The sequence below is a fragment of the Lathyrus oleraceus genome, chromosome 7 (genome assembly GCF_024323335.1).
Source record: "Lathyrus oleraceus cultivar Zhongwan6 chromosome 7, CAAS_Psat_ZW6_1.0, whole genome shotgun sequence".
Lineage (NCBI taxonomy): Eukaryota > Viridiplantae > Streptophyta > Magnoliopsida > Fabales > Fabaceae > Lathyrus > Lathyrus oleraceus.
The window spans coordinates 232,377,998-232,398,869 of record NC_066585.1 but is presented as its reverse complement, the minus strand read 5'-3'; the positions used below and the strand labels follow the sequence as shown (position 1 = coordinate 232,398,869).

The 20,872-nt window shown below is 36.8% G+C and overlaps 2 protein-coding genes across 5 annotated transcripts; one reads left to right on the top strand and one right to left on the bottom strand.

The window, feature by feature from the left end:
- Nucleotides 1-5,285: 5,285 nt before the first annotated feature.
- LOC127103118 (uncharacterized) lies at nt 5,286-6,992 on the top strand. Its single transcript, XM_051040404.1, has one exon. The coding sequence runs from the start codon at nt 5,286-5,288 to the stop codon at nt 6,990-6,992; it is 1,707 nt and encodes a 568-aa protein (XP_050896361.1).
- A 9,632-nt stretch (nt 6,993-16,624) lies between these two features.
- LOC127107707 (nuclear transport factor 2) lies at nt 16,625-20,402 on the bottom strand. 4 transcript variants are annotated; one of them, XM_051045024.1, is made up of 9 exons: nt 20,237-20,402; nt 19,653-19,834; nt 18,768-19,074; nt 18,203-18,441; nt 17,962-18,121; nt 17,717-17,838; nt 17,567-17,632; nt 17,313-17,367; nt 16,625-17,128 (listed from the first exon to the last, which is right to left on the bottom strand). In XM_051045024.1, the coding sequence occupies exons 2-9, from the start codon at nt 19,830-19,832 to the stop codon at nt 16,860-16,862; spliced, it is 1,398 nt and encodes a 465-aa protein (XP_050900981.1). In that variant the 5' UTR covers nt 19,833-19,834; nt 20,237-20,402; the 3' UTR covers nt 16,625-16,859. The 4 variants fall into 4 exon arrangements, with proteins under 4 accessions (XP_050900981.1, XP_050900983.1, XP_050900982.1 ...); XM_051045026.1 differs by having other exon boundaries at nt 16,625-17,098; XM_051045025.1 differs by having other exon boundaries at nt 17,567-17,626.
- Between the last annotated feature and the right edge of the window lie 470 nt (nt 20,403-20,872).

The window sequence follows — 20,872 nt, the reverse complement described above, 5'->3', positions numbered from 1 at the left end:
TTAATTACCTCTGTCCTCAAATTTGGATCCATGTTGGTGTTGATGTAGGTCGGCCTTCTGTTCGATCCATCGCCTAGATTTATTCATTCCAATGGATCTTGAGGATGCATATTCATAGTATATGTTCCCCGGTCCTTCTCAAAACCCAAAGTCGCATCGTTGTAAATACAATCGAGCCTTTGTACTTTTTTACCGTCATTTCCCACTGTTATTCGCAACTCTTCGACTGGTTGAGGTTCAATGTTAACTCTTTGGCTTACGTCGAACACTTCTATCTCTTTGGATTTACTAGCCATGTGTGGTACTTAAGCTTTCAAATCCTCTTTAAGTCTATTCTCGGCCATGTAGGTTATGATTCGATCTAGCACATCAAATTCAGTCATCATCGCCAAATTCGTCTCCCTAGCCTGTTGGCCATATTTCGTCAGAATCATAGGACCTTTCCCCCATAATTTCACGATCCCATGTGAACCCACGAGTATGGTGGAGTTTCAAAGAGAAAATGCCTCCTCTAGAGGCATATATGCAAATTTTGCTAGTGTGCATGGCACTATGTTGGCCAGATTTCTGTCAAAATTTCTCTTGTCTACATAGCTTACTTCGGCCATGTAGTATCCCTGGTCAGCTTCAATATTTTTGACTATTCTGTCTTAGAGGCATAAATGTAATAGTAGCAAGTTATAGATGGCTCTTGACGCTATCACCATAAAGACAGTGTGTCGAGTAATATACCCTACCATTATATCCACTTGAATGACCCCCATGGTCTGGCTAGTTTTTAGCCTCATTATTGGACAATACCATGTTATGGGGCCTTAAATATATATATATATATATCAAATTTCCTTATTTTAGCCAACAAAAAATGAGGCATTAAACTCACCACTTCCCCACCGTCCACCAGGATTTTATTGATTATGGTACCTTCGACCTTTACCCCTATAGAAATGGGCTTTAGGTGGTTATTTATACCCTCATGGGGTCGTTCAAAGAACACATTTTTCTCTTCGATACACCTGTTATTCATTACAAAATAACACACTGGCTTATGTTTCGCCAGCTCCTCCTCTTCACAATCTTCTATCTCAATAACTTCCATCGCACAGTTGTACTCCCTAGGGAGCATATATACTATATTACATAGAACATCAAAATCTCCCTCCGACCTGGAGTCGAAGTTGTCTGTGATCAATTCATCTTCTTTCACCTGCTCCTCTTCCTTGGTCTTTGTCTTTGTCTGAGTTGTTTTGGGAGAAAACAACTTCCTTCCTACTGGCTTATTTTCTTGATTATTTGCCTGATTCTGATGTTGCTGATAACACTAAAACACACTGCGTATTTGGCTCCGATTGCACATGTTTATTGTATTTTATTTGTCAATTTCTTGTATTATGCTTGTGTTTTATTTCATTTTCAGGTAACAGTTCCCTAATAAGCCTCCGGCAAAGAAACAATGCAAAAAGAGCAAAAATTGGGGATTTTAAGTGAAAAATACACACATGGCGTCCCACACGGCGTTGGGCAAGGATGGCGCCATGACGTGTCATGGTTTGACCACGTCTCAACGGTCACAAGATCATGTCTCCCACTATTTTTCCACATGGCGGGCGCCAAGTATAGATGGCGGACGCCATCTTCATATGTTGACCACGTCCCAACGGTCAGAAGGCCACGATCTCCCTCTTTACACACATGGCGGGCGCCATGTAGGGGATGGCGGGCACCATCTTCCTTAAGGAAGCTTTTGGTCAAGGCAGTTGGAGCACTCTCCCATGACCAGAGAAATTCTCTCACACGAATTTTCAATCAGCTGCTTGGACCCCAAGGCATTGTTACACTATAAATAGGTCTTAAATTCTTAGTTTTTGATCATCCATTCTTAGTTTCAGCATTAGGCATAAACTCAATATTAAAAGCGATTATTTGTCACATCGAGAGGTTATCGCACTATTGTTGTAATCGATATTGCAGCACTGTAGCATAGAAGTTTATTTTCCTGTCAAATTTATCTTCAAGTCAGATTTACTTTCCAGCATTGTACCAGATTCAAGTCTCCGATTTGGAGCTGGTTTTTATTTCAATTCGCAATTTATTATATATCACACTGTCTTTACTTTATTTTAATTCCCGCACCACTTTACATTCTTTATTTTCATGTCCCGCTTTAAATTTATTTACATTATTGCTCTGCTTTACTTTGTTTACTTTATCGCACGACTTACTTGTTTTAAATTCTTTTACCGCTAAAAGATTTATCTTCGAACCGAACTTAAGAGTGACACTTTCATTCTTTTGGAAACCAATCACACACTTATCACGTTTTTAATCCCTAAATGACTTATTCTGCAAATCAATTATATGCAATGTTTACCATAGTCATGTCCAGCTGAATTTATTGTGTTGGGATGTGAGGATCATCGTTTCGACGGTACTCCATATGTTGTTTCTGTAGAAATACTTTAGAGGATGATTTTGATTTTAAACAATTTTTCTAAATTTAAATTGATCGGCCATACATGAATGAGACCGTGTTTCTATTTACATAATAGTCGTGATTACGTCGGGTAAGATCAAAAACCGTTTAACACTTTAGATAAAAGTTGATATTATTATCGATAATTGATAAAAACTATTAATTGATAAAAGTTGATTACGTAATAGTTTTTAATTGATAAAAACAGCGAAAGTGCTTTATTAATTAATTAGGAAATTTTGATATTATTATAAGGCGATTGTAAAACTATTTTTGGATACGTTTATAGATTTAGGATCCGGTTATCCGAGCCAAAGTCCGGAACCCTTTTAAGTCAAACTTTCAAATCAAAATCACTTTTCAATTGAGCTAAGAGTTTATTTCCTTAAAAAAAAAGAGTTTAATACTCTAACATGGTAAGCTTCGGCCATATGTGACAAATGGAAGGTATAAATTAGAGAGTAAAACTCGGTTCCGATTACGCTAACGCGACGGTTCCTGTTTAATTAACTTTTATTTCGAGAAGAAAATATTGCCCCGTAAGTGTTACTACTAGACAATAAGAGTACTATTAGATCGAAGTGAATCACGTTCCAGTATTATTTATTTGAATTCAATCTTTGTTTTTATTTCTTGTACGCATTACACTCTATTTCGATTAGCCTTAGATATACAACGTAACAATAGTAATCGATAGATTGACATTGGTCTTTGTGGGATCGATAATCTTTTATATTACTTGGACATACTCCGTATACTTATGGATACAACCCATCAGTTGCTTATTGTTACTCGACTCAGCAACATCTCTATCAACTTTTTTCTTCCTCTGAAACCTCCTCCATTGCATCCTCGACATGGGGTTTTTACCTTTGTAATTGTTATGTCCATAAGAACGCCTCTCTGACATTTGGAAATTCTCTCGATACGTCATAGAGGATCCTCGTACAATCTTAAAGTTCCACCATTTTGGATTTCCAGCATACTCATTGCCAGCAAGCCTAGCCCACCTCCCTTGAGGAGCATTGGGCGTAGGCTTGTAAGTACTAGGTCTATCCTTTTGTTGGGCAGACACCTGTTCTTTTATCTGGGGCACCGCTCTCTTGCCAAAGTGAGACTATGACCTATTTCTCCTTCAAATCTCCTTCTCTTTTTCCTTCTAAGCACTCTCAACCTTTCTCGCAACCTTCTTGTCAAAGACAACATTGCATCGAGGACACAACATCACTTCTGAGTCTTCAGCCTTGCACCTATAGAGAAATTCCACAAATCCTTCATCAGCCTTTGGGAATGCTTCTTCGATTTGATTTTCACTTTCTTCAAACTCAACCATGTAGAAATCTTCAGAAATTTTGACCATATTAATTTCTATAGGTTCCACATAGCTAGCATCCTCAACTTGCAAGGGGTCAAAGTCAATTTTTAAGGTGGCTTTCATTTAGCAAACTTCAATCTGCCTTCATTGTGAGGTTTTGTTCCCTAGAAAATTATGGTACTTACAAAACCATTGTTTCTTTCTTTGTTCTAATGGTGGTACTTTTGCACGTAGGGGAACAAGTACTTGTCCAACTGCAACCAGCAAATCGAGGAATCCGAAAGATACGCCCGAGCTCGTCTTTTACTTCGAAGACTTAAAAGAGCAATGGAAAGAAGACCAAAATGAAAGACCACTTAAGGATTTCGCCCTACTATCCAACTAAGATCCTCACTCTAGTATAGTAAACCCCTCCCTACCAGCTCATAACTTTGAACTAAAACCCTCTCTGTTACAATTAGTGCAACAGAACCAGTTCGTCAGTCTTCCTACGGAAAACCCGAACCAACACCTAAAAGTCTTTTTTCAATTAGCGGATACCTTAAAAGCCAATGGTGCTTCTTCTGAGGTGAACGTCTATGACTATTTCCCTTTTCCCTCAAAGATAGAGCCCAATCATGGCTAGATTCCCTTTCAGCAAACTCTATAACCACTTGGTTTTACCTAAAGAAAGTATTCCTTGCTAGATACTTTCCACTGAGTAAAACTGTTGTCCTACGAAACCAAATAACCAGATTCACGCAACAAGAGGGTGAATCACTTTTCGACGCTTGGGAAAGATACAAAGGACTCCTAAGAGCCTGTCCACGCCATGGGTTAGAGCAATGACTTATAAGTCATACCTTTTATAACAGACTCATCTATAATACCAAAATGACCATCGACGCTGCCGCATGTGGTGCTCTGATGAACAAACCATACCCCGAAGTTTGCGCTCTCATTGAAGATATGGCACAAAAACATTACCAATGGGGAACGAAACGAGCACCGGTAGAGAGGAAAGAGACCAAATGAGGTATTTACGAAGTCAGTTGCCTTGACCATATGAGTGCCAAAATGGACACTATAGCCCCAAAAGTAGAAAGTTTACTGATTAACCCTATAGCTACCGCAACCGCAATCCAACCCAGATGCGAGATCTATGGAACCCAAGGACACACGATAGCTGAATGTAATCTTTTAGCTGACACAAACTCAGATCAGGTCAATTACGCCCAAGGTAACCTCTATTCTAACACATATAACCCTAGATGGAGGAATCACCCAAAATTTTCCTATAAGAATAATAACCCCACTCAAAACTCTACACCTCAAAGAGCGTCTGGTTTCCAAACCAACAAGTGCAAGCTACTTCCCCAAAGTCAAACTTTGAGAAAATGGTGGAGAGCTTCATCGCAGCCCATAATTAGCAAAATAAGGAATTCATGAACCAAAACATTCATATAAATGGACTAATTACACAATTGGGAACCAAACTCTATAATTACCCACAACAAAATGCTTGAAACCCAGTTATATCAAGTGGCACAACAACAAGCTACTCAAACTACACCAGGAGGACAATTTCCTGGACAACCTCAACCTAACCCCAAGGGGCATGCTAAAGCAATTGCCCTACAAAGTGGAACTACTTACGATGAACCCGTAAACCCTAGGTTGAATAAACGAGAACCCCCCAAGAAAAATGTTGTGACCACACCCAAGAAACAAGTAGAGGAACTAGTAGAACCTGAGAAACAAAAAGAGGAAGAAGTTAAAGATAAGGAAGGAGAGAAAGATACTAAAGTTTACGTACCACCCCCTCCTTACAAACCACCAATCCCATTTCCGCAAAGACTTAAGCAAACCAAATTAGGCAACCAATATAAAAAGTTTGTAAAAGTGATTGAGAAACTCAATGTCGAGATTCCATTCACCAAAGCCATCACCCAAATACCATCTTACGCCAAGTTCCTTAAGAACATCCTAACCAACAAACGAAGACTTGATGATCCTAAACCCTTAGAATGCAATTCTATTGCTGAAAATAAACTCGCTAAAAAGGAGAAAGACCCAGGAAGTTTTTCTATACCTTGTGTTTTAGGAAATCATGTTATCGATAAAGCATTCTTGGACTTAGGAGCCAGCGTGAGCTTAATGCCTTTAGCCGTTTGTAATAGGTTAAACCTAGGAGAAATGCAACCGACTAGAATGTCCCTTCAATTAGCCGATAGATACGTTAAGTATCCAATAGGCATTTTAGAAGACATCCTAGTTAGGATTGGCCAACTCTATGTTCCTACAGATTTTGTTGTCATGGACATTAAAGAAGACGACGAAATCCCTATCCTTCTAGGTAGACCCTTCTTATCAATAGATGGGGCTATAATAGATGTCAAGAGAGGAAAAATGAATTTTGAGGTAGGTGATGAAAAAGTAGAATTTATATTATCAAAATTCTTAAAAGCACCAGCCATAGACGACTCATGTTATGTCATCGACATCATCGACGAACGCATAAGAGAGTTAGACCAAGAAGACCTCGTTGAAACAATTAAATTACCTACGACCCCCATAATGGAGGACGACGAATTTAAAGACCCTTATATAGATGATAGCCTTCACGAATGCTTAGCACTCACCCCAAACCATATGCCATGTCCTAAGAAACCAACAATAGAGCTTAAGGAGCTACCTAAGAATCTAAGATACGAGTTTTTGGATGAAGAACTAAATCGTCCCGTCATAGTAAGCGCCGCCTTAAATGGTGATGAAACAAATCAACTCTTAGATGTTTTAAGAAAATATCCCACAACTTTAGGATATAACATTTCTGATCTCAAAGGGATAAGTCTGTTCGTGTGTATGCCCCGGATTATGCTGGAGGAAGATTCTAAATCCTCCAGAGAATATCAAAGAAGGATAAATACTATACTGAGTGACGTGGTAAAAAGAGAAGTGTTGAAGCTACTAGAGGATGGAATTATATACCAAATATCCGATAGTAAATGGGTAAACCCTGTACATGTGGTACCTAAAAAGGGAGGTGTCACAGTAGTACAAAACGAAAAAGGAGAACAAGTAGCTAAACACATAGAAAGCGGTTGGCGTATGTGTATTGATTATAGAAAACTTAATAAAGTAACTAGTAAAGACCATTTCCCACTCTCGTTCATAGACCAAATGCTTGAACGCCTAGCAAGACATTCTTACTTTTCTATTTAGATGGATACTTAGGATTTTTCCAAATTCCCATTCACCTCGATGATCAAGAGAAAACAACCTTTACATGCCCATATGGAACATTTTCCTATCGACGAATGCCATTCGGACTATGCAATGTCCCAACTACCTTTCAACGATGTATGATGTCAATCTTCGCAGATTTCCTCGACGAGATCATGGAAGTTTTCATGGATGATTTCTAGGTATATGGATCCAGTTTTGAAAATTGTTTAACTAAACTTGAGAAAATTCTAGAACGATGCGTGGAAGTCAATCTTGTTCTAAACTGGGAGAAATGTCATTTTATGGTCACCAAAGGAATAGTGTTAGGACACATAGTATCTGAGAGAGGTATGGAAGTTGATAAGGCTAAAATAGAGGTTATAGAAAACCTCCAACCACCTAAGATAATTAGAGATATCCGAAGTTTCCTTGGACACGCCGGTTTCTACCGACGCTTCATTAAGGATTTCTCCGAAATAACAAAACCTTTAACAAATCTTCTAATGAAAGAAGTTGAATTCATTTTCAACGATAAGTGCCTACAAGCTTTCAAACACCTTAAACAAGCAATAATCTTCGCACCTCTTATGCAACCGCCCGATTGGAGCCAACCTTTCGAAATTATGTGCGATGCAAGGGATTACAATGTGGGTGTTGTGTTAGGGCAAAGGAAAGATAAAAAACTTCATGTAATTTACTACTCTAGTAGGACATTAGATGTTGCACAACTTAATTATGCCACAACTGAAAAAGAACTCCTCGCCATTGTTTTCGCCATCGATAAATTCCGATCTTATTTAGTCAGAGCTAAAATCATAGTTTACATCGATCACGCCGCCATCTGATATCTATTAAGCAAAAAGGACGCTAAGCCTAGACTCTTTCACTGGATCCTTTTACTACAAGAATTCGATCTAGATATTCGTGATAAGAAAGGCACCGAGAACGTGGTTGCTGACCACCTCTCGAGGCTCGAATACCTAAAACCATATCTTATCCCGATAAATGATGAATTTACCTATGACATACTTATAATGGAAATTAAAACCAATCATTATGATGACCCGGACCCTTATTTAAAACAAGACATTGAAAAATCTCTTGTATTAACAAACGTACCTTGATACGCCGACTTTGTAAACTACCTAGCTGCTGATATCATACCCCCCGACCTTAATTGCCAACATAAGAAGAAATTCTTTCACGACATAAAACACTTCTACTAGGACGAGTCCCTCCTATTCAAGAGAGAAATAGACGGTATATTTCGTCGTTGTGTCCCTGAAGAGGAAGTAGAGAATATAATCAAACACTGTCACTCTGCATCATACGGTGGACATGCGGGCACGTCTAAGACTTGCGCCAAAATACTCCAAGCAGGCATTTTCTGGCCAACATTATGGTGCGACATCCATGCCTATATTATCAGATGTGATCGATGTCAACGCACTAGGAACGTCTCAAGACGTGATGAAATGCCTTTGAAAAATATGCAAGAAATAAAACTCTTTGATGTCTAGGGAATACATTTTATGGGACCTTTTCCATCTTCGATGGGAAATAAGTACATTTTAGTAGCCGTTGACTACGTGTCTAAGTGGATTGAAGTTGTAGATTCACCCATAAACGACACTCGCGTAGTCATCAAATTATTTTAAGACTACATATTTCCTAGATTTGGAGTATCTCGCCTCGTTATAAGCGACGAAGGATCAAATTTCATATCAAGAATATTTAATAATATTTTAAATGAATATGGAGTAAAATACAGAGTAGCAACACCGTACCATCCGCAGACCAGTGGTCAAGTGGAAGTATCAAATAAGGAGATTAAACAAATCTTAGAGAAAACCATTTCGATATCCCGGAAAGATTGGTCCCTAAGACTACAAGAAGCATTGTGGGTTTACATGATCACGTTCAAAACCCTATAGGAATAACCCCTTATTAATTGGTTTATGGAAAATCTTGCCACCTACCGCTTGAGCTAGAACATAAAGCTTATTGGGCCATAAAAGCCCTTAATATGGACTACTTAGCAGCCGGTGAAAAACGCATTCTAGACATCCATAAATTAGAAGAACTACGTCGAAATGCTTACGGAAATGCCATCATCTATAAAGAAAGAACCAAAGCATGGCATGAAAAAAAGATAGTTAAAAAAGAATTTAACGTAGGTGACCCCGTACTTCTCTTTAACTCTAGATTGTGATTATTTCCTGGTAAATTATGCTCAAGATGGACTGGCCCTTATGAGGTCACCAAAGTCCTGAAATCTGGGGCAATAGAAATCGGTGATCATTCATGTAGTCCTTTTGTAGTGAACGGACAAAGATTAAAATATTACCAGAGCCATAAGGCTTATAAGGATTAATTGGTACTATGTTACACCCAAGGGCGAGGGAGTGGTTGTCGGTGCACGAGGCATGACAATGAGACACTCCTAGAAGCTTCTAGAGAAAAAACTGAATTCACATTGGAATGAGAGGGATCCTGAAGCTGTACAGGTATGTGACTGCATGGTTGAAGGAAGACTTATAAGGATTATTTGGTACTACCTATACCAACAAGATGCATCTTCTTTTCGGTAGCCTAACAGATAAGAACTCCATAGTTAAGCGTGCTTGACTTGGAATAGTATTTGGATGGGTGACCTTTTGGGAAGTTTTTTGGAAAGCGTGTGAGTAAGGATAAAACATGCTAAAAAGACCTGTGTTGATTTGTGGGGTCAGTCGATAATCCTGAAAGTAGTTTGGGGCATTACAGTCATTCTCCAAGTGTATCCCCTTAAAGGTCTTCTAACTTCTCTCTTTGTTATTTTACCATACCTTAATCTCATGTGCACTCGCACTCAGAGAATGAGAAGTTACGGGAATGAAAAGTTATAAATTTTCCAAAAATGCAAAGCAAAAAACACAAAAAAAAAGGTCCCACCAGGTGTGCCAATTTGTTTACAATGAAACTTGATAAACAAACACAAGTTTCTATTAATACTTAAGGGATCAAACTCGAAAATATCCCAAAACATATTTGTATGCATTTATGGTTTTGAACAACATTCGGTGTCGAAACTGAAGGGTAACTTCTTCAATTTATTTCAATGTTTGAAGTAAGATTTGGAATAAAAGATTTTCAGAATAAAGATTAAAATAAAATGCAAGGTGAAGTAGAGGCATAAATTGTAAAATGAAATTGAAAGGTAATTCAATGCATAAAAGATATTTAAATGTGAAAAGACTTTAAATTTATAAATTATGGAACGCATACGTACATTTTCCTCACTTGTTTCTCAAATGCACATGTACTTTGAGTTTATAGAATATGTGTACAATTGCAGACCTTTTCCCAAATGAACATAAGTCCCTTTATATACTACTCCAAAATAACTACCCAAGAACGATCGACTAACCCTATAACGAGCCTCCATGTGTCTTCGAGTAAACATCTATGTTAAACCAGTTACCACTCTTTTAACAGCATTCAAATATCTTAACTACTTTTACTGGTCATCAAGAACTGACCTCCTACGTCTAAGTCTTTAATGTCAACCATGTTACGATAGCCCACTCCAGCATTTTCCATATTCAACTCCTAAAAGACATTGTTCCCATTATAATGATGAACTCCAACCTTAGCCAACATAGCATAGTATTCAATTTCACTAAGTCCCTGAACTCTTACAATGCCCTTCAACGTGTAATCACTTCGACTCACACCACTATACGTGACTTTTGACCTGGCATTAACTCGGTTCCCCTTCGACTTTGTTTACCTTGTCCTTCAACCTAGTATATTCATTGTTTTCCCATTAATACTTGTTACTTATAGCCAAGTCGAAAAATCCAAGGTAACGGGTGGCTAGGAATAAAGAAGGAGGTTTCTAGTTTTGTGTATATGTGTTTGACTTGTCAGAAGTCAAAGGTGGAGCATCGGAAGTCGTTAGGATTGATGCAGTCGTTGTCTATTCCAGAGTGGAAACGGGACATGATTTCGATGGATTTCGTGTCTAGTTTTCTGAGGGCATCGAAAGGTTGTGTTACGATTTGGGTCATCGTCGAGAGGTTGAATAAATCGGCTCATTTCCTTTCGATAAGACTTAATTATACATTGGAGAAACTAATGGAGATGTATATTGATAGGATTGTTAGTATGCATGGTATTCCTTTCAGTATTGTATCTAATAGAGATCTAAGATTTACTTCAAGGTTCTAGGAGAGCTTGCAGAAAGCGTTGGGTACGAAGTTGCGGTTGAGTTCTGCTTATCACCTGCAGACAGATGGTCAGACGAAGATGATTATCCAATATTTAGAAGACTTATTGAGAACTTGTCTACTCCATAAAAAAGGTGTTTGGGATGGATTTTTACCGTTGATAAAGTTTATTGTATGGTAGAAGGTGTAGGGCGCCTTTGTCTTGTTGAGAACTTTTGAGTCATTGTATGGTAGAAGGTGTAGGGTGCCTTTGTCTTGGTATGAATCGGGAGAGAATACTGTAGTTGGGCCTGAGATTATCCAACAAACGACAGAGAAGATTAAAATGATTCAAAAGATAAGAGCTTCGTAGAGTCGTCAGAAGAGTTACCATGACAAGAGGAGGAAAGCACTTGGGTTCCAAGAGGGTGATCATGTGTTTCTTAGAGTTACTCTGATAACTAGTGTGGGTCGAGCTTCAAAGTCTCGAAAGCTCACTTCACGTTTCATTGTTCCATACCAGATTCTATAGAGGATAGGAGGTAGCATATCAGATCACTTTACCACCGTCGTTTGTTAATCTTCATGATGTGTTTCATGTGTCTCAATGGATGAGATACATTATGGATTCGTCCCATGTGGTACAAGTGGATGATGTACAGGTGAGAGATAACTTGATTGTTGAAGCATCACCCATGCAGATAGAGGATCAGAAAGTGAAGCAGTTGTGTGGTAAAGAGATTACCTTGGTGAAGGTAGCTTGGGGAGGACCTACTGACGGAAACGTGACTTGGGAGCTAGAGAGCCAGATGAGGGAGTTGTACCAGATTCTGTTTGCTTAAGGTAATTTTCTAGGGCAGCATTTCTTTAAGTGGGGGAGAGTTGTAACACCCATATTCTTGATTTACCGAATTATTTGAATTATTATAATTTGATTTAATTATTGCATGTGATAATTGAATAATATGGGTGTCAGGGGTGTGTGACCTTGAGGTGAGAGTGTGGAGAGTGATTAGAGATTGGATGAGTAGAAGTGGGCCACAATTACTAGAAATTATTTTAGTAATAATAATATATTAGATTAATTATTTAAAAAGAAAATAGAGCTTTTTGGGTGAAAGTGGGAATTGAGGAAAAATTAATTGTGAAAGTGGGAACTTATTTTGAACCTGTTGGGACATATGTTTAATTTGTCATTGCATGAATAATTGGAGTTATATTTCTATTCAATTGTTTCTTTTGCTTAATATTTTTTTATGTGAGATACTCTTTTAATTTGATCTTGGACAGATAGGGAATACTGACCATTAGTTTATGTGTTAGAACTAGGGTCATTGTTGTACTTACGCTGGTTGAATAGGGATAAGAGACCCCGAGTAGTGGCGTTAGAATTAACGTTCTATTACATCTCTCAATTTCACTTATGTTGGTTGAGTAGGGACAGGAGATCCCATGTAGAAATTAGTGAGTTATACACCAAGGGATTGGGTATAGTGGTTGTGTTAATTCGTCGTGGAAATATAATGACTTTCTCATTCATGTAATGCATTAGACATCAATAAAGGAGAAATAAGGGATTATATATAAAACCCGACTCCTTTCGTCTTATTTTAGAGTAACTTTTATTTTAGCATCCAAACTAAAAAAAACCTCAATTGTTACTTTTTATACTTGTACAACTATTGTTTTGTTAAATAGCAGTCCATGTGGAATCAATATCTTTTTAGTACAACAACACTATGGATACACTTGCCGAGAAGTCATCCATTATAATGAGAGAAAATTAGGAATATCCTATTTTGTCTATACGTAGAAACCATAGAAAAGAGAAAGAGACCAAAGGGTTAAGAAGAGGAAGAAACTTGGAGTGGAGAAGAAGAAGTTCTACCAGAAATTAAAATTTTGTTGTTAGGAGTATCCGGTAAGGGGGTTGAATAGCTTTCAGTAGGGCTTATGCATGAGGGGTATGGTAGATAAGTCCTTAACCTCCAATAGGGTGTACGTTGTGGATGAATTTTGATTGTATATGAAAATTGTCTGTAATAATTGATGAACCCGTGCACTATTCGTGATTGATTTTTCTGCTTTTATACTTGATGTTTTCCCACCATTGTTGCATTGTCGAAGGTTTTGCAAATCAATGATTTTCATGGAAATAATGGATTTTATGTGTTAAATTAGATTTTAATCATGGGATAATCGTAGTATGCCTACTTCTGAGTGTCTGACTTTTTACAGAATCGAAATCAGAATTCCATAGGTCCTCCAATGGTGAAAATCGCATTATGATTTTTGCATATCTTTACGTCGTCGCTTAGCGAGGGAGTAGGGGTGGAAATTTGATCCATCTCTAATGGGCACACACAAATTTACCCATAATGGGTAGGGTAAAAACCCGTAAAAATGGGAACGGGCATGGGCTCGGGTAATTACCCATAAAAATAAGCGGGTACGGGTGCGGGTATGGGCACCTTGGTACTCACCCCGCCTCATACCCGCACACTATATATTTATGTATTTATATTTATATTTATATATTTTAGTTTATATTATTATATGAAAATGTATGTCTATCAATTATAAAACATATATCAATGTTAAACCATTACGTATTTAATATAAGTGTTCGTTTATTTCAACAATAAATTGTTTGAAATTTTTTTAATGTTTTTAAAAACTTAAAATTATATGATATTTTATAACTGATCTATTTACTTTTAATAGGAATGCAGGTCACGGGTACGGGTATGGGTACTTACATACCCATAGGGCATGGGTACGGGTGATAACTTTGGCACCCAAGCGGGTATGGGCTCGAGGATGGGGATTTTTTTAAATCACGGGTATGGGGAGGCTCTCGCGTAGCGAGATGCTCCAGCAACAAAATTCTTCTGTTTTTGTTTTTATCATAACTTGAGTTCCGTAACTCGGAATGAGACGCAGTTCAAAGCGTTGGAAAGATAACGTGAATTTTTATCAATTGGTAATAATTCCAGAGGCTTAATATGTTGTAATAACATGAGTAATTGATGACAATAATTATTAAAAATTATTTGATCGAATAAATGTCGAGTTGTGCGAGTTTGAGGAATATGTTTTATGAGTTGTGAAAATGTATGAATATGTTGCTATGACGAGATGTTAAGCGTTGAGAATAAGTATGAAATATGGGAATGTTGTGAATATGGATTATTTTGAGTTATGTTTGTGGTATTGTTGCATGTTTGAAATATAATTTTGTAGAGATGAATTATTAGCATGCTTGTGTTGCCCTATTGATTGATAATGTGCAATTTATGATTTTGGTATGATTTAATCCAAAGAGGGAATTACTAGAGTTGTCAATGCATTTATGTTAGGATCAAAGAGGGTTCTTAATGCATTAATTTGATGATATGATCATGCATCATAAGAGTTGTGTCAAGAGGTATGTATGCTAGTTTAGACGGAGCTTGAAGCTCAGAAAGGGGGTTCAGGGTTCACAGAGATTGGAACCTGGTTCGTATGAAGAACCAAATATTGAGTTGGTACTACATGCATACGCATAAAGTTGCATAGTTGAGTTGTGTTGTATAATGAATTATTTGCATTTTGTTGAGATGTGAATGATTGATGAGTTTGAGTGTGAGAATATATTGTGATATATTGTGAATGATATTGTGTAGAATATGTTGTGTAGATATTCTACCTTGCAGTATAATGCATATTATTATTGATTGTGATTTCTCACCCCTTTGTTGTTGTTATTGTGGTCTGTCCTTCTCTTTCGGGTACAAATAAGCAGGTAACTGAGTAGTTGTTTAGAGTGGAGGATGTCATGAGGTTGTTTACTCTTTTTCTTTCTGCGTTTTAGTTTACGTGCTCTGATATATAACACTGGAAAACGTTTGCGAGTTTTTGTCTAATCTTTCGTTAGAGAGTTGTTGTATACTCTCATGTTTGATATTTTTATGTTTTGAGGTTTTAAAGAGATCGCATTTATGATTTCGTTTATGTTATAAATTTTTTGAAATTAAATAATTTATTGATTGCATACTTTGTTGATGAGAAATTCCGCTGCGATGATACCCTAAGTGAAGGTGAGCATGCGAAGACACCTTGAGAAAATATGTTGATTACTATCTGTCAAAGTGTTACAGGGCATGTATGTTTGAATTTGAGAATGTGCTACATCCTATTTTTATTTTGATGAAACTTTGATTTTCGTATATTTATGTGTGGGGAAGATAGGGTGTTACACCTCTTGTGTCAGAGGCCTCTTGTGCGGCCATAGCAGGGTCAACCCCCCAAATGGATGACTATCATATCGACGACTTCCTCTTGCCTGATCCTTTTATGGTCTAATCATTTCTCCTTGATGAGAAGATGTAGGAGGCATGAGGCGTCATCCAAGGTGATGGTCTTCTCGCCTATATGAAGGTGGAAAGATGGCGTCTCAGAATGTCACCTCTCTGCAAAATTCGCATGCATGTCGTAGTTTATTACCATGTACGCAACAGGGCCTAAACTGTCAAGATTGGAATAATGAATAACATCCATGAACCAAGCAGCAGTGGGTTATGGAAATGCATATTCGCTCAAAAACCTAAAAATCCAAACATACTTATTGAAGGCGTCATCTTTCCAGCTTCCAAGCAGCAGCGGATTTATGTGAGTTTAGATTTTTAATAACGGATAACATCAACGCAAGAGTGGATTTATGTGAGTAGATTTTTAATAACGGATAACATCAACGCAAGAGTGGATTTATGTGAGTTTAGATTTTCAATAACGGATAACATCAAAGAACCAAGCAGGGGTGGAAGGCGCATCCCCTCTAATAAATTGACACTCTTTTACTTATTGTTAACACTTTAACTTATTGTTGTTCTTTAGTATTTTAAAGCGCATTTTGAAGATCATGTTCTCTTTCCTTTGCAACTATTTTTTGCTTTTGTGTATTTCAATTTGAGCGAATTTTGTTTCGCCGTGATTAATAATTATGCTAATTTTGATATTTTCACCACGAGTGGTTTATCACTTGGAAGAATTTTGATACAAAAAATTATTTATTTCTCCTCTTATAAATAGCTTTGGCTATAAATGATATTGAATAATTGTCTTCTTTCACACAAGGTTTTCCTCATACAACCGAAACTATATCATATAGTTGAATTAACTACACATTGACTACACGATAATTATATGAAAAGAAAAATACAACATATATCATAATATCAACTACAAGAAGATAAAGAAAATGTCGGAACCAAGGGAAAAATAGGGATCAACAAAAACAAACAAAAGACTGAAAACATATATTAGTAGCATAGAAAGGATTTTTTGGTTAAGTTAATCATTTCCACAATTGACCAAGATTCATTGATTGTTGCACCTTAAAATTTCCATGTAGCCTTAAACTTTCCTGGTATAGATTTGCTTGTGATAATAATAAACAAATGACGAACAATCTTCTAAATAAAAATGGTATATAACTGACCAATCCCAAAACAATCATACTAGAAAATTAGATACAGTAAATAAGTAACAAAATTGGAAGAGATCAAGAAAAAAAGAGTAGAAACACTTAATTTAACCAAAGAACTCTAGTTCAAATGCAAACCAAAATCCCTAGATGCTCTATCTACTAAAAATCCCGCTGCCGCTCGCTCAATTACCAACAAAAAGAATCAATTTATTGAACTTTCACCGGTGCTTGTTGACGAGGGGCTTTTCCACCATTCTGATAACTTCTTGGCACAGCATCTCCATTGATGCGCCCATTATTATTGCCTCCTCGTGGCCGTCCAGAGAAATCGCCTCTCTTCTCAAAATCATTCCTTCCGTTAAAGCTGCCTCCACCACCCCGGCCACCGCCAAAGTTGCCACGACCCCTGAAGCCGTCATTTCGGTCGTTGCGGTATCCACTCCGTCCTGATGAATATTGCACCCTATCATTGTTAGCTGCAACAGACAATATACAAATAATAATGTGGCAGTAATAGCAGCACAACTTTTCATAATGCAATGTCTAAAAGAGCATCATGAGCATGTAATGTCCTTAGAATCATAAGGATCTAAGTACAAAATTATGCTATCTTTAGATCATAAACTAGTGAAAGACAGGAGAAAAGTACGACACACTTGCCTCGCCTTTCTTCGATGGAAAGTCTGCGGTTGTCCAACATAACAGGAGGAGAAGCCTGAAATATTACATACAATTCTTCAATGGTGAAACTCGCAAAAAAGCTTCTTACACTTCTCACATCAGAAGGTAATCAAAATATAGTTGACATTGAAAATTTTAATAAATAATGAAAAAGTCCGATGAAGTTATAAAAGCAAGACAGCATTCAATTTACAACCTTGCTCATAATAACAATTGATAGAAATACTCCATACCTCTAGGGCACTTTGCAATGAAGCAGCAGATTCAAATTCCACAAAACCAAAGCAGGATCCCTGTTGCTAACGAAACAAAAATTGTATCACTAACTGTAGTCAATGTGCATTCAGTAAAACAGGTGCTGCAAATGCTTAAAAGAAACACACCTTGTTACTTCTAACTTGAATACCATCGCGTTTAATGGAACCAAATTTCTTGAAAACCCGGTCCAATTGCTCTACTGTTGCATTCATAGGCAAATTTGCAACAAATATTGCATGAGCCTTACCTGAGGGAGACAAATTACAGAAGTTATGACAGAACATTCGATTTGATTTAGAATCTATATACTGAGTTATATAAAGTATATATATAATTAACTGTAATCGTAGAATAGGTATATTAAAATTACCTGCATTCTCATTATTCTTTTCCAGTGGAATGTCGGCATTAGGTGGGGCTTGTACTTCAGGAGCAGGCACGCTGCTGTGTACACGAGGTGGTTGCACAGCGGGTTTTGCAGGGGAAGCCCTCAAATGGAAAGGAGCAGAATTATCTTTCAAGGCATTCACCTGAAACAAATTAGTGCAAAAAGTTATTGTCGGATACTAAAAAAATAGACACAGGTAAATAAATAAATGAATAAAACTCACAATGGATGCAAAAGACTTTTTAGGAGTATCCTCCTGTGTATTAGTAGAAGCAACTTTCTCAGTGACTGGGGGTAATTCTTGATGGATTGGCTCTTTAACATGATTAACAGGAATCACAGATTCAACAACTGGTAATTTTCCATTCTCCAGTGGTAGGGTCACTTCTTTGGTGATGATAGTGTCAGTATCAGCAATAACAGTTTGACTGGGTGGAATTTCTTCAGGAACATGGACAGCCTCTATAGTGAACAATCAAGAGCAAAATTTATAACTCAAACATCTAACCGTAATAATATTATAAGAGGAATAAAGAAGACAATAAAATTAAATGGAAGAATATATTTTGCAGTAACTAGCATAAGGACTCAATATTCAAAGGCATGAATCTGTGGGTTCAATCATATGGGATGAAGAATCGTTCATAATTATCCTGTAAATATAATTAATCTTGTGTTCTATTTATAAAAATAAATCTTGTTGAGTATGGTTAATTCAAGAAATTCTAAGCTTTCTGCTCTAAAAAAGCCTCGCAAAACATTCAAAAATTACTTCATATGAGATTTACCGGGCTCTGGAGTAAAAGCTTCTGATGGAGGAGCACTTTCATCAGCATCATTTGCTGGTACAGACTCAATATCAACTGACTTATACTCATCAACATATCTAAAAACATCATTCAAAACATAGAAGCCCTTGTCCTGTGGAGCTAGGAAAAATGATTGAGCAAACTTGCGTTTAACATTGTCAGTTCCAGTCAAACAGCCAGTCACTACAACTATTACCCCATTATTATACGAGGGCTGAGCATCAGCACTCAAAACCTCTACCCTAAAGCTTGTGTAATCGAGAGATTGTATCTTTTTATCAATTTCCTGCATCAAAATAAATACACAAGTAAGACAATGTGAAACCATCTGTCACAATCAAACTTTTATAAAACAGTCGCGGTCACGTAAAGGCTTTAGCGATTTCGGTCTGTACAGGTGTCACGATATTGATTGCGGTCGTAGCGACCAAAATTAGCCAAAAATCTGTTCTTTAATATAAAAACAATTAATAACGGTGTCGGTATTGGCACATGCCAATGCCGCTTTGTCACAGCCGTTTTCCCAGCCACGGACCGATTTATAAAACCCTGATCACAATAGTCAGTCTTAATAAAAAAGCATTTTAAAAAATAGAACACCAGAATAAGACCACCAAAATAAACTCAATTAAACATGATCTTGAACAGTATAAAGAGGATTGAAATATTGCATTCATTATGAAATTCACAAATGTCAATCACAATGAATCATAATAATTTTTAAAACTTTTATCGCGACTTCACATAGAAGCCAACATTTCTCAACAGACAATCAAGATAACAATAATAGGCTATGGATCCAAAGCATAAGATGTGATAATACAAAAGATAGATTCAAATCATAAGTCAATTATCAGAACTTACCGCAGTGGTCGTGACAGATGTCATGGTACCATCTTCCTCAGGCCGACTCAACACACTCGAATCTTGATAAAATCTGTGAACCTGATCCGGGTCGCGGTGCAGAATAGAGTAATACTGCTCCACAAAAGCATTGCCAACCATCTGAGTGGTTGGGGTTGAGGTTACTTCAGAAACTGCCATCTCTACAAAACAAAACAAAAAACACAAACATGGTTATTTACAAACAATATCATTACAAATTCTAATTAAATAATACACAGACAAAAAACCAATCACTCATCATCAAATCCAATGATAAAACAAATGTCTTAATTTAAACCTAACGTTAACAATTAAAATGAGATAAATTAAAAAAAATAACAAATCATTGTTTTTTAATTTTTAAAAAACTTTAATTCAAAAGCCCTAAATCTCAAATAACAGATTGAAACGAAACCCTAATAAACATCAGAATCAACAAAAAGTGAATAATTAAAACAACAGATAGATAATTGAAACATGTGAGAATTGAATCGTTGATTACGAAAAATCGAAGAAATCGAAAGCGTAGAATAATCGATCGATGAGAGTAGAGAAGAGGTTACCTCCTTCCGGTGATGGAGAGATCAAGGAACGATTGAAGAGAAAGATGAATGCGGCTGATGAGTGAGTAGAGAGAGTAGGATCTGTCGCGAGGTTTGAGCAAGGGTTAAATTATTGGTAAATATTTATACCCGAATTTTTCATTATTTTAATTTTTAAGGGTTTTTCTATTTATTTTGAGGCAAAAAATAATAACCCGGTTTAATGTTGTTTTTGGGACCAAGCCCAATGTGTTTGGTTGGTTCTTTGTTTCCTCGTGTTCTTGTCACTCCCTCTATGTGCGGGTTATTTATGTTTCACATTATTGTTTTTTGCGATTGAAATGTTTCAATTTATGTTTCAAAATTCTTAATTTCATGACTAAGGGTTTCTTAAAATATAGATTTTGTATAATAAATACAAAATCTTTCTTTCTATTTAAAAAATTCGTTGCGGACAGAATCATTTTCTTCTATTTCTGTAACTATCATTGACTTCGTTTAAAAAAACATAATTTCACTTTAAAAGAATAATAAATTTTATATATTTTTATTTAAAATCAATCTCATATCGGAAAAAAAAAACACATATAATGAAGATTCATCGAATAGAAGAGAAATCCAAAAAGATATCATGATAGTTATGGTGGTTTGCGAATA

Bases quoted from the DNA above. Each gene is read 5' to 3' on its own strand.
- LOC127103118 (XM_051040404.1), top strand. From the start codon at position 5,286: ATGCTTGAAACCCAGTTATATCAAGTGGCACAACAACAAGCTACTCAA.
- LOC127107707 (XM_051045024.1), bottom strand. From the start codon at position 19,832: ATGGCAGTTTCTGAAGTAACCTCAACCCCAACCACTCAGATGGTTGGC. The intron at 19,075-19,652 runs GTAAGTTCTGAT...ATTTTGATGCAG, and splicing joins CATCTGTCACGACCACTGCG to GAAATTGATAAAAAGATACA. The intron at 17,129-17,312 runs GCAAGTGTGTCG...TGTCTGTTGCAG, and splicing joins TTCCATCGAAGAAAGGCGAG to CTAACAATGATAGGGTGCAA.